Source organism: Anarhichas minor, unplaced genomic scaffold (genome assembly GCF_050575085.1).
Source record: "Anarhichas minor isolate MPS153535 unplaced genomic scaffold, ASM5057508v1 ptg000033l, whole genome shotgun sequence".
Taxonomy (NCBI): domain Eukaryota; kingdom Metazoa; phylum Chordata; class Actinopteri; order Perciformes; family Anarhichadidae; genus Anarhichas; species Anarhichas minor.
Window position 1 is genome coordinate 7,700,895 of NW_027466479.1, and position 16,059 is coordinate 7,716,953.

Sequence of the window (16,059 nt, forward strand, 5' to 3'; positions counted from 1 at the left end):
GCATCTAAATATGGAAAGCTTCGCACTGCAATATCCATCTTCAATTTTGTTCCCTCTGTTGTGATCAATAAGAGATGAAATATCTGTCGGGCTCAATTACACCGCGGCTCCCCTAGATTGAGTCAGAAAAAGTTCAGAGGTTGGAGAGACTCGGAGAGGAAACGGGGAATCCAGATTAGGAGCTTCTCCAACCGTTCGCAGTCTCGTGTAGATAGACTTGTCAGTCAATCCATATCTGTATTGATCTATTGTCAGTGCCAACGTACCGACCTGGGCACTGGTCAATGCCACTCACACACTCAGACAAAGAAGGTACGCAGCACTTGTCCATTCACGGAGTGCGATGAAGCCGTCTGCTCTGACACAGATCAGCTTCAATAATGAATGCGGTATCTCTCTGCTACCTACTGCTGTCCTTGTTCATTCACTCTCTTTCTTCCTCTCCTCTCCTAACAGCCTTGTTGGATTTCCCCAGGCTGTCACTTCTTCTTCTATTGCTCTCTCACCCCAGATGAATACAGTATGGCATACTGCAAATATGAATTTATCAACATATCAATGCCTGCTGTCTGCCAATGTCCTCCTTGAAAGACAATTTGCAGCATTCGTCCCTCCCTTTGTGTGAAAACTGGAAATACAGGAGAGTAAAGACTGTTTCCGATGCCCCTGAGGAAACTCCTCATGCTCCTGTATTCATATTGAATGAGACTGGAATCCCCAAACTCATCTCTCTTCGTTCTCCCTCTCTCTTCTCTTCTCTTCTTTGTAGCCCCGTCTCTGATCAGTGAGCTGCGAGCGGAGAAGATCGAGCAGAAGAGCATAACGTTGGTGTGGAGGTCGCCTTCTTACCCAAACAGCAGCCGCACTGAGTACGAGGTCAAATACTATGAGAAGGTAAATCCGCTGGTTCATCAGTCAGTCCACATTATTGTTTTTCATTGCTCTATCACTAACCAACTCTTCTAAATACAATATCCAATGTTGTTTTTTTTTATAGTTATTTGATATTTTCTTTAACTCTCAATTATCAGTATCGGCACCGGACTTGACAATCCTGTAGACCCATCATTCGGGTTCCACATGTGGTGACCACATAGACGCCAAAATCATCCGTTTGTTTCCTTTTTCCTCGGTGCACCGAGTGAGCAATGAGTGATACTTAATGTACTGGAAAATGATACATTTTAGGACAATAGAAACTCACCACAAAGAGAACTACGGGATGTGATATCCTGACTTGTTGTGTGACTTTGGAGAAGGTGGTATTTTTACAATCCTTCCCGTGGGATTAAATAATTGTCTTGAACCGCCAACTACTGACAAACGGCTTAAAAAGTCTTGTATTATTTTCGTAAGCTTCAAGGGCCAATTATGTAAAACCCTGAGTTCATATTACTGCCACATTTAGTTTTGCTTTTATGGATAACCACTGTAATTTCATCGGCCTTACTGCGCTAAGTTAACATAGCACTTAGTCGGATTGCGGCCTCCCCGTCAACAAGCCGTAGTCTTCACAGTAAATCTGTCATGCACGTAAATCACAGCTGTCGCGCTCACACGTCTACATTTTCATACGCTGCGTTTTCTGGCGACGCCAGGCCTTTTGTATTTGTCTGTGTCACACTCGCACCCGTTTTCACACCTCCTCCTCTTCTCTATGCTTCACCATATTTAATAAAGCCCTGCTCCTCACTGCTCTACTCCCACTGATTTACAAAAACAAATAATAATGAAATAGGGGAAGATTTAGAGGAGGGATGGGGCGAGGAGAGAGGAGAGATAACAAGAGGTATACAGTAGATTCCTGTGTGATAACTGAGGGAGAGAAAAGGTTAGAGAGGGTATTAGGGACAGATGACTTGGTGGAATGATGCTTGTAAGAGCAGAGTGATGGAGAGAAATGAAATGAAGAGGCTAGATGGAGGAGAAAAGCAGAACGAGGGAGGCAGACGAATGGAGAGAGGGAGCAAAGGATAGATGGAGAATAACAGAGTGAGACAGGAAAATTGGTGACAGGCCATGAAATGAAAAGGCAATACAACTACACTGCAGCAAAGAGCCTATTAAAGTATGAAATGGCTTTACTTAGTCCGTGTATTGCCTCTCTCTTCCTCCTTTTTTTATCATTTATTTATGGGCCCACAAATACTGATATTTCTAAAACCCCTTGTTAAACATTCAGTGTTTTAATCGGGATCACACACATTGTCGACGGCAGTGGTGACCAGCACCGACGATGACTTAACGACGATTCACTCGCCGTTCATTCATAACGCGATATCACAATGTGTCATCTCTGACTCTGTTGTTGCTTCCCTCCATCCTCCCCTGTCCGTCTCTTCTCTGTGTCACGTATTATATTAGCTCACTCCACAGGAGTCACTCATTATAAAGTAGCTGCCATTCACTTTCTCAGTAAATCTCTCTTTGTCTCACTCTGCATCTCTCTCTCTCGTTCGTTCGTTCGTTCTGCTTTCTTCGTGCCGTGCTGTTCCTAAAGCCATAAAGGATCATGGAAGTAGCATTGTGCACCCTCCCCAAAAAAAAAAATCTGATTTATCATCAAAGCTCAATTGGAGTGATCTTATTGACGTGCAGAGTTATGACGTGCAAAGACGGAAGCGGCGGATTGCACCGAAGCGGTGCAAACACAAACGTATCAGACAACGAGTGGAGTAATTATGTTGATGCGTCGTCTATTCTCTTGACCCCAGCGTGTCCACTTGTGTGAGTGAGTCATTCTCGCAGAGAGAAACAAACGAGCACCTTCTTTGATTTATTTTCTTAAGATCTCTCTCATGAATAGAGCCGTGCATTAATTACAGTCCGTTTTCTCTATCGTGTATTTCCAAAAGCGTGTTACTTCTTTATTTAAAGAAGTCTCACTCCTGGCAAACTGTCTGGAAACTTTGTCTGGCTCTTTGCAACTCTGTTCCGCTGTCTCAATAAGTGAAACATTACCAAAGCCCTTGATTCGGTTACAGAATTGTCTCGCACGGCTCCCAGCACTACATGCTGTGCCATGGAAATGAACAAGGCATCACACAAATGGATTCCACCTACTCGTCTCACTTCTCCTCCTGTTCTCCCCCCCCCCCCCCCCCCTCTCTTTCTTTGTAGTTTTCTCTGCCTCTCACTGCACTTTCTGTCTCCGCAGGAACAAAAGGATCAGAGTTATTCGACTGTGAAGACGGCCGCCACACGGATCAGCGTCAACAACCTCAAACCTGGCACCACATATGTCTTCCTCATCCGCCCTTTCTCCACGCCGGCCCCCTCTTCACCCCTGTCTTCCTCCCCTCTATCATCCTCCTCTGCGTCCTCCGCCACTTCCTCCTCGTCTTCGTCGCTGTCCTCCTCTTTGTTGTCGTCCTCCTCCTCCTCTCCGCCACCCATCGACTACGGAGCGTACAGCGCTCCCCTGGAGCTGCAGACACTTGGCGAATGTGAGTAGCCGTTTTACGGCCCCCCCCCCCCCCCCCCATCCCTTCTCCTCCTCACTTTCTCTTCACTCCCTCCTCTCAGCACCGCCGGGCACAATGGGATAGGGGGGGGGTTTGTGTTGTGCAGGCACCTGGCCAGCCCACACAATAAAGTGTGCTGCTAGAGTGAGAGAGATGGGGAGAGAAGGGGACGGTCTGAGATTATGTGTGAAGATGCAAGATTCTACTAGTAAACTGTGAAATGGTTCTTCTTTGTGCGTGTTGATGCCGTGTACCTCTGGGTCTGGTTGGGACTCTGCGCGTGTGTGTGTGTGTGTCTATTTGTGTGCAATTGGGTTTCAAGCCTTGTACTTCTCATGAATCCTTTTGTTTTAAAGTGTTTTAGTTACCCAGGAAAGGGATTTGTTCACAGTGTAACTCGCCCGAGACCACCATCTTGTACAGTTGGCCAAAGACCAGCTCTACCAAAGATTATTTATTCATTTTTAAGCAGAAGGCGTCTCGTATTTCTTTGTTTTGCTTCAGGGTGAGGGCTCTTAGTTGCAAGATAACTTTTTTTTTGGACAATGCATATTCAGTTTTCTTTATTCGCCCTCAGGCTGGATCAAGAGTCAAATGATGACCGGACACACTCACAAGGCAGCAACACAGCAGCCTCTAGTGGCCGCGTGCAAAACGCAAACAGATTTTAAGCAACATTCACAATACAATCGTGTGATTGGTACATATAACTGTCAAGTGAATAATGCATTCATCAAGTATAGGTATTTTTAGGTTGATTGTAAGGAAACACTAAGAGTTGGCAGGTGTACAGCTGCAATACAGAGGGGTTGAAGATTAATATTTAGTTTTGTGAAGAAATCAAATGGCCACTGGATGCTGTGCTGTGTGCCAAGATAGTATAGTTTTGCGGATCCGTTGAAGTTCAAAGTTAAGTTCTGACCTTGGAAACAGCAGATGACAAAACTATTGCTATTTTCAATAATTGTGCAAGTCAACAAAAACCGTAATTTTTAAACAAACATGGACGACAAGTCCTTGAATTGCTTGTAAAAAAATCTACAATACTATGACAACTGGCAAAACTGCCATCTGCTGATGAAGATAATGTCTTTCAAAGTAGTATTACTAGACTATTACTAGACTATTAAAGTATCATTTGCATTGCTGAACCAAATGGTGTCTTATATTATTGTGTAATTTCTGTTCCTTTGAGTCTTTAGTGAAGCAAACGGTGTGATATAGGAGGGTCAAGTCTAATATTAATCATGCTTGGGGACGGCGACTCTTTTGAGAATTGGAAAGCATCAGTTTACCCTCCACTCTAATCAACTTCTTATGAAATTCATTCGACCCTGCAGGTCATCGCCTTATTATTTGATCTCATCTCCTGTTCTTGTTCGCATTTAATATACCAACACGTCTTCATACCTACATGACAGAACAGGTTGTTTGACAAGGTTGTGTGACCGTTAGAGAGCATCAGCTAAAGGCTCACGTTGTTCAAAGGGTTCACTTTTATACGCGTGGCAAACATTAGGATTTCAAACAAAACTACTTGGTTCAATTTAGGAAAAGATCATTGTTTGGGTTAAAATATGTTCATTTGTTACATTACTTAGGTAATGTTACGCATGTGACATTAGTGATGGAAGTTAAGTCCATAACGCAAGTAAATTTACCTACGTAAATTGAAACATGGGACACGAACAGTGGTCTTCTGGGTGAAAGTCCTGCCTTTGTTTGACTGTGAATAAGTGTTTGCTACATAAGTACGGTTACGTATGTAAGTTATATAACGTACGTGATGTAAGGGAAGTACTTCAGCTGCTTATCAATTAACGAAAATAGGGGTCGTAAAAATCTGCATGCACAGAGGACCTATGCAGCCGTGTTTTTTTTTTTTGGGAAGGACGGTCTGAATATACAGTAATTGAACATACGTGCACCGCATGCTGGTGTGAGAAAATATGTTCTAATGGTGTGATGCCTGCGGTTCTTTGCCCAGCTAACTGTTGCACACCCATTTCAGGTAAGGTGTGTGTTTTTGCCCATATTTGTAATCGGTGTGTTTTGTCATTTCCAGTGGCGCTGGCGTCCAGTGAACAGAGTCCAGTGGTGATCATCGTCGTCGTGTCCGTGGCCGCCCTCATCATGCTGCTCTCCATGGGAGTTGGCCTGCTCATCTGGAGGAGGTAGATACTTAAACACGGACGTAAAAACATGCTTTATCCACCTTACACTTCATTCATTCAGTCGACTTCTAATTCCCTCGGCACGTTACTCAAACGCACACTGACGCGCTCATGTGTGCAAACACTCGATCACGGATTCAATCACATATTCAGTCAACTGTCACATGATACTCCGTTCTAATCCAGATTACAGTAATCCAGTGACAGGAGGAAATCCCTCTGTGAAAAGAATCTGCAGTAGCGACGAGAGAATGACTGAAATTACACGATAACAAGTCGTTTAATATGCGACATAAAGAAGTCCGCACGATAATGGTGCTGTCTGTGGCAGGGTCAGAGACTTCTTTGATCATTTTCTTGGCGAGGAGTTCATAGTTCTTTGCTCTCTCATTAGTTTTCACATAAATAAGTGGGAATTGTGAAACTGCAAAGAGGATCAGAGAGAGGTTAAAGCAGTGTCACTTGCATAACAGCTGACGCATGGTTTACTCAGACCAATATGTTTGCCTTTCAAAACGCGTTTGTGCTGCTTACAATAAGAGTGGAGAGATTCATTATTTCACTCCATTAAAAAAAAAAAGAAGATCTTAAGAAGATGAGACAGATAAAGCATTTAACTGAAAGCAAATGCTTGGAGTTGCATGTAACCACGACTTCCTCCACTATTAATGTGACCTCATTTTTCAACATAATGCTCGGTCTTATCAAATCACGAATCTTTCAATTGGGAGAGTTTTGTGGTGGCAGGAAGTGACCGTTGAGACTGCGGCAGGAAGTGCGAGAAGCTTCTTTTCTTTATTAAGTGGCAGCACTTCAATTTGGGTACATTTTATAACTAAATTGCATTGCTAGAGAGGGAATCAACCACAAAAGAGACAACCGACAGAATTTCGGCTGGTGCTTTATTAAGCTGGGGGAGGCGGTTTGTTTTTGGCGTCATTGGGCAAAAATTCCATAACAACATTTCAGCATAATGTAATTAAAGGGATCTGAGAGAAAAGTAGACTTCTGCACCTCCTCTTGGCTTTAAAAAGTCTAGCCCGTGACGGAACACTTTGGCCAATCACAGGTCACTTCAGAGCGAGGGGCGTTGCTATTGGCTGTTCTACGAACGCAGATGCGCTTCGGATGGTGAAAGCCTGATTCAGCAGAAAAAGTTGCTAATCCTTTGGCTACAGTTAGCAATAGACTAAACTTTTTGCAACATTTTCGCTCCATCTCTGAAACGCTTTGCCGATATTGTAGCTAGCTAGAGCCTTGAATCACAATGTGTCACCTGAAAGGGCTTCCAGGCCAGCAGTTATTAAGGTTAAATAGCCACACACAATTTGACTCCTTTCGGTTAGTAGAATTAGCTGTGGGTACATTTAAACATTTACCCATGTTACACTAATTTGAAAGTTTGTGTTGGGGCTAACTTGCAAATCAGTGCCGGTAGTGATCAGATAATCGAATTGTTTTTACTTCTGTCGGTCTTTGTGTCAAGTATCACATAAAAGAATCCGTCTTTGAGGTTTATGATCCTACTAAATTGAAAGTCACATGCAATCAGTCAACCAGATACTCAATATATTCCTCGTTTCAATCCAATGCTGACATTCAGCGTAATCTCCGGCGCTTTAATGCATGTTTTATTGTCCTGTTTATTGCCCTGAGTATATCTTGCCCTATACTTGCATGTTTTATTCAGCCGTGCAGATAAACGGGGTGGGAGTGCATTTCTGCTCGCCGTTCCAACCACTTTGCTCTCTGACTCCTGTCCAATTCTATATTCTGCCAGCTCGCCTCACACACGCCCACACTCACACACGCACACACACATACTTGCACAGTATGTGGTGTACACACCATCACACATGCAAGCACATACGTGAGGAGCACATATCTGCTACTCCCCCACAGTTATGGCCAGAAAACAATTGTTTTTGTTTGTTTCATTGTTTCATTTCCTTTGGCTGACGGTCAACTGATATCTGTCATGGGAGATGTTTCGGATACATTGTGAAAGCATTTGTTTGCATAGTTTGTGTGCATTCTCTTGTTCTGTCCTCTACACACACACACACACACACACACACACACACACACACACACACACACACACACACACACACACACAGATCTACATTGGTGCCAACTCTCATCCCGATGAAGCAAAGCAGGCCGATTCCACGGGTGCACCTACCTTCCTCTATAAAGAGGGGATTGCGATATAGAGACCAGCAGACCGATTCGACACAAACACAAACGGTCCGATGATGGAGTCAACCGGGTGTAGAAATTGGTTCCATTCACCACCAGCAGCCCCATACAAACCAGTGCTGTCAGTCAAGCATCTGCAAAGGAATAAAAGGGAATACATGTACACGCATGCAGCACTGAAGGCAACAGCATTGCAGTAGAAATACACAGAATATGCAAAAATGTGCTCACTCTCGGCACACACACACACACAGAAGTATTTAAACACACTTTGTGGGAAGGCAGCGTCACCCCCTGCACACAGGCTAGTGATGAATAATAATGCTTATCTTTTCCCTCCTTTATTTCCATCGCTGCGTTCATTGAAAGCGGTCGGCATTGTTCATCCCTGCTGGACCATTAACTCACTCGTCATGTTTTGCATAGAGACAAAGAGGGAATGGCTTGATGCCTCAATTACCATGCTCCGGTGTTTGCAAAGACAGCCAGCCCCCGGTCACAGCTGGGGGGGTCTCGGTTACATCCATCTGCCCCGCTCGCACAGACACATGCAAATGAGTCCCCTCAGCACACACGTGAAGGCGGGGACACGGGCGGTCGCGCGCATTTAGAGGCATGCATTCGCATGGACGGCAGCCACACTTCATCAGTAAAGCTGGCTCATGTGGCTCACTTTTGATGGAAGGTCTGCGTCGGCGGCAGGTTTGCTCTGCGTCCTTTTTAAGCATTTCTCTCCCTGTAGTCCAAAACACACCAGCAGCTTACTTGTCTCTTGTGAGACAGAATGCACCGTAGTCCTATTCGGAGGAGTAACGGTAGCCATCTTTTTCAGATATGCTTCTTCAGCTGGTGCGTCCGGGCTTCAGCACTGACTTCTTATCTTGCTTGGTGCTGCAGTATCATGTCTTTTACTTGGGTCTCATACCTGTGATAGTGGACAAGGGGGACAGTTATTGAGGTATGACAGTGTCCAGACCTTTACAAGGCACCAGTCTCAGCCTTATAATGATATAATATGAAACGGGGCTAAACGAATTTGATTGCGATGGCTCATGACTAATATTGCAATTGCGGTATGATTTGCAATATTAGAGGGAATTATCATTTGTACAACAACATTCTTATTTTTATTGAAAAACATAAAAGTTAATCGTGATGCGATGTTTTGCGGAGGTCTTTAGAATATGATGTGTAGGCCAGGACATCTGTGCAGCATCACAATATTTGATTTTAAATGGTATTTTGACACACATTTTATCTTTAGCGAGTATCATCACGCCCCTGCGATTCAAAACAAAATTTGTATTAATTGTGCAGCCCTAATATTTAAAGACATTTTCTTAGCTTGAGGGAATGGCTCTTCTGACTCGAAGTCCAGAGGATTAACACCCAAAACATCCAGTGCAGCTTTCTAAATACTACGTTGTGTATTGTTGGAGTGCCGTTGCACTTCTGATGCTACAGCTGCCACGTCCAACGTTTAATCATTCTGGGAATAAACGTGGAGCAAAATTACGATGGGACAAAAAAAAAAATCTCATCTTGACACTTTGTCCCATCACTTACACACAAACACACAAACACGCGCACACAGAGTCCATTGGTGCCTGACAGACTTTGATAAAGCCAGAGTTCCAGGGCATTGCCCAAACATTCTCCAGGAAGCCCAGGCTTGACTGGCCAGTGTGGGGATTGTTCACCCTTCACCGGCCACACCGGCGAGCATGTGTGTGCGTCTTCTGATCGAGTGGGTTTCCTGTATGTCTGCGTCTGGCGAGTGAGACACAAGTTATCAGCGGGAGATGGAGAGGAGATCAAGAAGAAAGATAGAGGCGGGAAGTAAAGCAGAGGGTCATTTCATAGGGCCATTCACTCGCTCCTGGCGACACGGGGACAAAGAAAAAAGAACAGTGGGGTTCAGAAGAGGAAAGAAATGAGACGAAGGAGAAACGGGCATGCCAGGAGAAAAGGTCTCGAGCACTGTGGTGTAGTTTCCTGTGTTTCTCGTACAGATCAGTGCTTCCGTGTTTCAAGAAGCCCCTCACCAGCAGACACGGACATTTTCCATTTTAAATGTGAAAGCAGTCATTCCAAAGGGCCTCTGTGTCAGTTTTTGGTAATACGTTGCCAGTTATTATTCATAGGTCACGAATGAATAAGGGATCACTTTATCGTTGTTGATTCTTAAGCCAAAGCTAAAGCTGTGATGTCTTTACCTTTTGTGCAAGAAAAGGGAGGAAGTGCTTCAGCAGGGATCACAGCAGCTCCCAAAGTAATAAAAGAAAACAAAAGTGTCACCATTTTGAATCCTATAAACCAGAAGTCATATGACGGAATAAAACTTAGTGGTTTTGTGAAATTCCCCAATTTTGCATGTATTTTGCCCTACATACCTTTCTGCTGGCCTAATTCCTCTCTGCTTCACTCTCACCTGTCATCTACTATTCCATTCCCGCTGTCTCACCTATTATGCATTTTATTTCCATAACTGCACTTTATTTTTAGAGGAGGAGAGGTCGGGTGTAGGAAAGAGCAGGCAGTGAATAGGCTTCATCTACATGGCATCCGTTCCCTTTCTCTGCTTTAATGTGCCTGCACTCGTTGAGATGCATCGTGTATAAGTAGAAAAGAGCTCGAGCTAATTGTGTCAGCCCAAACCATGATGGCAACTTTCTATGGGATTTGTTGACGCTAACAAAAATATAGAATTTGACTTGCGTTATTGTTTAATATTGCTATTTAGGGAAAATGTTCCTCTTATGTTTTGTAAATCTACCGATCCCAATAATTACAATTATGCATTCAAAATAAAATACGCTTACAAAACTCTCTAAGGCACAAAGACCGATACTAAGATGACAATTCGTGCCAAATTTAACATTTGATGAGGCTGAGCTGACAGTGACAGAATTTGGCCGGGATCTTCAGCGTTTTTGGCGTCTTTGCATTTCTTCCTGCCATCTGGTTCTTCAGAAGTGTGAAATTCAAATTGGTCAAGAGCATCAAATTGGAAGCCAATTCAGCGAAAGTGATTAAACTTTATAAAAAATAAATGACAGGATATATTTTCAAAATAGAGAATCAATGTTTTCATAGTTTTTGCTTGTTTTCTTGGCAGCAGCCATCATGTTCCACTGGTTAGAATGATTTGGGAGAAAGGATTCTGTTCATCAATCCAAAGTTGTGTTGACTGACCATCTTTTTCAAGAATTGAGAGGAGCCAGAATTGACACTGGCCCTCCCCCTCCCCTCCCCTTGTTTTTTTCCCAGCAGCGTCTGCTCGAGCTCCTCCAATGTAACTCCTGCTAGCGTGGTGCTGCTTTCGACCTCCTTCTCCACTCTTCCTCCTCCTCCTCCTCTTCTTTCTCCTCTTCCTCCCTTCACACAGCTGATGCCCAGGTACACTGGCATGCCTGCACTCCCCTACTCTCCTCCCTCCCCTAACCTTTCTTCTACTCTCTTCATTTCCTCCCAGTTGTCCTTCCATCTCTTCTCTACCTCTGCGCTTCTCTTTCTTCTTCCTCGAGCTTTCTTCATACCAAGAGAATGATAATAAGCCAAACCCAGTTCCCCTTTTCCTTCCCTTTTTGTCGAGCCGTTTGTCGAGCCGTTTGTCGAGCCGTTTGGCCATTCCATGTTAATATACTGTATATATATATGTATATGTGTATATATATATATATATATATATATGTATGTATATATATATGTATATGTGTATATATATATATATGTATGTATATGTGTATATGTGTATATATATATATATGTATGTATATATATATGTATATGTGTATATATATATATATGTATGTATATATATATGTATATGTGTATATATATATATATATATATATATGTATGTATATATATATGTATATGTGTATATATATATATATGTATGTATATGTGTATATGTGTATATATATATATATGTATGTATATATATATGTATATGTGTATATATATATATATGTATGTATATATATATGTATATGTGTATATATATATATATATATATATATATGTATATGTGTATATATATATATATATATATATATGTATATGTGTATATATATATATATATATATGTATATGTGTATATATATATATATATATATGTATATGTGTATATATATATATATATATGTATATATATATATATATCTCCTCAGTACTGTGCTCTACCACAGAATGATCTTGAAAATGTGATGGAGAGTCTTACCGTTGAATTCATACCCCAAAAAGAGCCCCCCTCCAAAAATACCTGCTTTGCATCTGCTATTTCAATCTGTGACATTTCAAAAGAAGAAATTAAATGAAGTCACGTGACTTTGCCTTCATTCAGCCCTGCCAATTATTTTTTTTCTCTCCCTTATTTTCCTTTCTCCAAGGCTTAGTCGCCTCCTTGTCCCCTCACGTCCTTCATGTCACTTGAAATTGTCCCCTTAAATCTACTATTTCTCTACTTCTGCATGCTGTTTAGCTCCACCTAACTCATCCCTTGCTTCATCTCCAGCATCCACCCTTTCCCTGCACTACCATCCTTTCCTCCTCTCCCTCCCTGCTTCTTCCTCTGCCCCTCCCTGTGTACTTTATGGGCTATTCTGTGTGCCTCTTCAACTATGTCTCCTTCCTACCCTTCTGCCCAATTATCCTCTTATCCGTAACCTCCTATTTTCTTGTCATTTCCTCTGCCTCTCCGTCTCCCGACTTCCTCGCATTTCTTCTCAATGATTTATCTCCTGCTTTGCCCTCATCCTCATGTCATGTTAACCATTTACTACCTTACATCTCTCCCCCAGTTGGTCTCTTGCATCTTGTTTCTCCTGGTACCGCCATGCCCTCCATCCTCATCTTTCTCCCTCCACCCCCACCCCCCTCCCCCCTAACCACTGTGCCCTCTTATCTATTCATTCTTGTCTCCTCTCCCCTGTCTGGTATCTCCTGCCCTGAGGATCTGTGCTGCATGTGTCTGCTGGTGTGTTTTGACAGACAGGGTCCTGACCTTGTCTCAGACCCTGCTGCTGCACAGTCTGAGGGATGTGTCAGCCTATCACGTACCCCCAATGCAAACACTCACATCAAATGCAAAAAACAACAACAACCCAATCCTTCAAACGCAAGCGTTTGCGCGTACATGTGCATAACCCCGCGCGCATTTACTCACATGTGCATACTCGTAAAGTAGACGCATGCATCGGGCTCTCTGTGAACTCCCTCTCAGCTGTGCACTGGTTCTGTGTGAAGTGCTGATGTGCTCAGACAGTCGCATTAATGCACGGCTCCCTGGGCAGATATTATATTGAACACACACACACACACACATCCAGGTCCGTAGACGCATGCATGGACGACCTCACCCGTTGACTCCCCCCTTTACGGACTGTGCACCTCAATGTCATCAGTCAAAGCTCACTTGCCAGACTGTGCCTGTCGTCTACGATCCCTGAAAACATAACCAGCCACAACTATTTATGTTACACGGTCACTTGTTGATATGATGCTTGCAATTATATACACACAGGGGCATTTCAACATGGAGGGGGGGGATGGAGGGGGGTCTGTGGGTCCTCCCCCGGGATATTTTGAACATCAAACATCATTTTCTGCATTGGTTTGATTTTTAATGGCTCAATTAATGGTGGAAATGTCTTTATTTGTCTAAAAGAAAACACAAAATGTAATCGTATAATGAAATGGAATACAGTATGGTTCTCAGGCATTCTGTATTATTTCAAATATTTATTCTCCTGTAGATCCACTTTTTCATATTTAATGTTATTTAATGTTTAATCTTTTGATTAAAATGCTTTTGCAATTAATATCATACTAGTGGTGCGAACAATTGTTGGTATTCAGAAATGTGGTAGGGACGTACCCCCACAGTCCCACCATAAATCACACCCATGTAAACCCATGTACAAACATATCATTAACCTCTAGACTATTTAAACTAAAATGCTCAAGTGCTGCAAAGTTTTTCTGAATGTATCTAGAGAAAAATTAAAAACAGTGTTTTTGACCTTCTATGTTCATATATATCTGGGCTGTATTGTGAAAATATTTCAGCGCCACGTTTGTTAGTAGAACCTCTGATGCACTAAAAACTCAATTCCTTGACTGCAACCCTCTTGTCTTGTTTTTCCATCCCTCTCTCTAATCCAAGGAAGCATGGTGTCCGTTCATCACTTGTTAATCTCTCACTGTGTGTGTGTGTGTGTGTGTGTGTGTGTGTGTGTGTGTGTGTGTGTGTGTGTGTGTGTGTGTGTGTGTGTGTGTGTGTGTGTGTGTGTGTGTGTGTGTGTGTGTGTGTGTGTGTGTGTGTGTGTGTGTGTGTGTGTGTGTTAAAAGCCAAGTTTCCCTCTAAGCCGAAAAGCCATCAGCAGTCAGATCATAGAGAGCTCTTTCCTCTTTAGACCCCATGTGGTGGCAAGGGATGAGAGATAACTGTGTGTGCACATGCGTGTAGAAAGCGCCGCTGTTTGTGTGCATGTGTTTGTTCGTCTTTTTCCTAAAACCTCCATCAGGGTGAAACAACAATGGCGTATCAATTCGCGGCCTATCGGTGTGTATCTGTGACTCGCTCAGTCAAATCAGGCAGGATTTGCACTTATTCAGTCTCAGATCCTTCTGTTGCTCATCAGCGCCGTCGCATCGGGGGTCTTTCGGAACGCCTCTCCGTATCCTCTCCATCTCCACTGTCAATACTCTCGTCTTCTCTCATCTCACAGTTTTTGCACATTCATGTAATCTGTTGCGTTGCCAGATAAACAACGTCTGATGCTTGTATTTGTTTGTGTCTGCAATCTAGTGGGAAAAGAACTCTGTCTGATGCCTTTCTTTGTTTCTCTTTGCAGACAATGCGGCTACAGCAAAGCTTCTCAAGAGGGAGACGAGGAACTTTACTTCCAGTGTAAGTGACAGCGCTGATCACTCTGTTACTGTATAACACTGTGGGTGTTTTTGTTCGGGGGCGGGGGGTGAAAGCTGTCAATAAATGCTTTATCTGTCCTATTCCACGTGCTGGAATGCATGTCACCACGCGCATTTGCGTGCATTACACATTGACTTCTGAGGCATTAAGAAGTGCCACGGCATTAATTCTTAATTCTGAGTGCATGATCAGCCAACTCTGAGCACGCTGACGCACTCCATTAGATGGTGTGTGTGTGTGTGTGTGTGTGTGTGTGTGTGTGTGTGTGCGGCAGAGTTTGATGGGGAGAGATTGAAATCGGGAGGAGAGGAGAGATAAGGGGGAGGGGAGAAGACGGGTTAAAGCTCCAGAACAAGGCAGGCAGCGGCAGAGATTGCACCTCCAATACAGACGTTAAATGTTGTTGTTGTACATGTTGTTGTTTAACTCCACTCACAAAGCTCTCAATAGGCTTTTTTGTTTAAAAGCGACAGAATGGAAGCAGTTTGACATCTCTCTTCCGGTTTGTGTGTAAGTGTGCGTGCCAATGCTTTGCTAGTGTGGTGGATGAAAGTGTTATTTTAGAGTTCCCGTGTGTGTGTGTGTGTGTGTGTGTGTGTGTGTGTATATAAGGGAGGGTACCCGTGTGTGCGTGTTCGTGTGTGCGTGCTCATTTGCGTTGTTTAATCTCCCAGCATGCTGAGCCCTCTGGAGAGGTTTGGAGCTCTATGCCTGATAAATAATGAGCCGGAGCCATGCGGCTGGGAATGAAATCTGCCCAAACAAAGACATGTCAACAGCTGACAAGCACGCAATACACACAGAAACATGTACACACACACACGCTTTTTCATTTTTGGCCCGCTTTTCAAACATACACGCCTACTTTTTTGTAGAACACGGACACTTACATAAATAGGCACAAAGACATGTTTTTTGTGTCCTCTCTATCCAGCACACACTCTCTAGAGTCCACTTCCTGTTCCATGACTCAGTGCAACAGGCTCTCACGGAGCTGCAGGTCTACCATGTAGTGAAAAATTCTCCTCCCATTTGTTAGCCCGCTAGACCCTTAAAAACACATCCCTTCACCATATCCAGTCAGGGCCGTAAGCATTTGGACTGAGACACAATTTTTCTAATCTTGCCTCTTTACACAACTCCAGTGGATTTGAAACTAATCAGTCAATATGTGGTTGAAGTGTAGACTTTCAGCTTTAATTCAATGGATACAACTAAAAAATCACAATAACTGTTTAGGAATTACAGCCATTTCTACACAGTCATCCCCATTTACAGAGGA

The 16,059-nt window shown here is 43.2% G+C and overlaps 1 protein-coding gene across 5 annotated transcripts in view; it reads left to right on the forward strand.

Annotated features, from left to right (window-relative positions):
- Positions 1-16,059, forward strand: part of epha10 (EPH receptor A10) — a 140,261-nt gene that overhangs the window by 110,001 nt on the left and 14,201 nt on the right. For 2 of the 5 annotated variants that reach the window (XM_076105724.1, XM_076105725.1), the window contains 5 exons: positions 770-894; positions 3,158-3,446; positions 5,530-5,638; positions 11,111-11,239; positions 14,701-14,756. In XM_076105724.1, coding sequence (XP_075961839.1) covers positions 770-894; positions 3,158-3,446; positions 5,530-5,638; positions 11,111-11,239; positions 14,701-14,756 — 708 coding nt within the window. Of the gene's footprint in view, positions 1-769; positions 895-3,157; positions 3,447-5,529; positions 5,639-11,110; positions 11,240-14,700; positions 14,761-16,059 lie in introns of all 5 variants that reach the window. The other 3 variants (XM_076105726.1, XM_076105728.1, XM_076105727.1) reach the window with 3 other exon arrangements.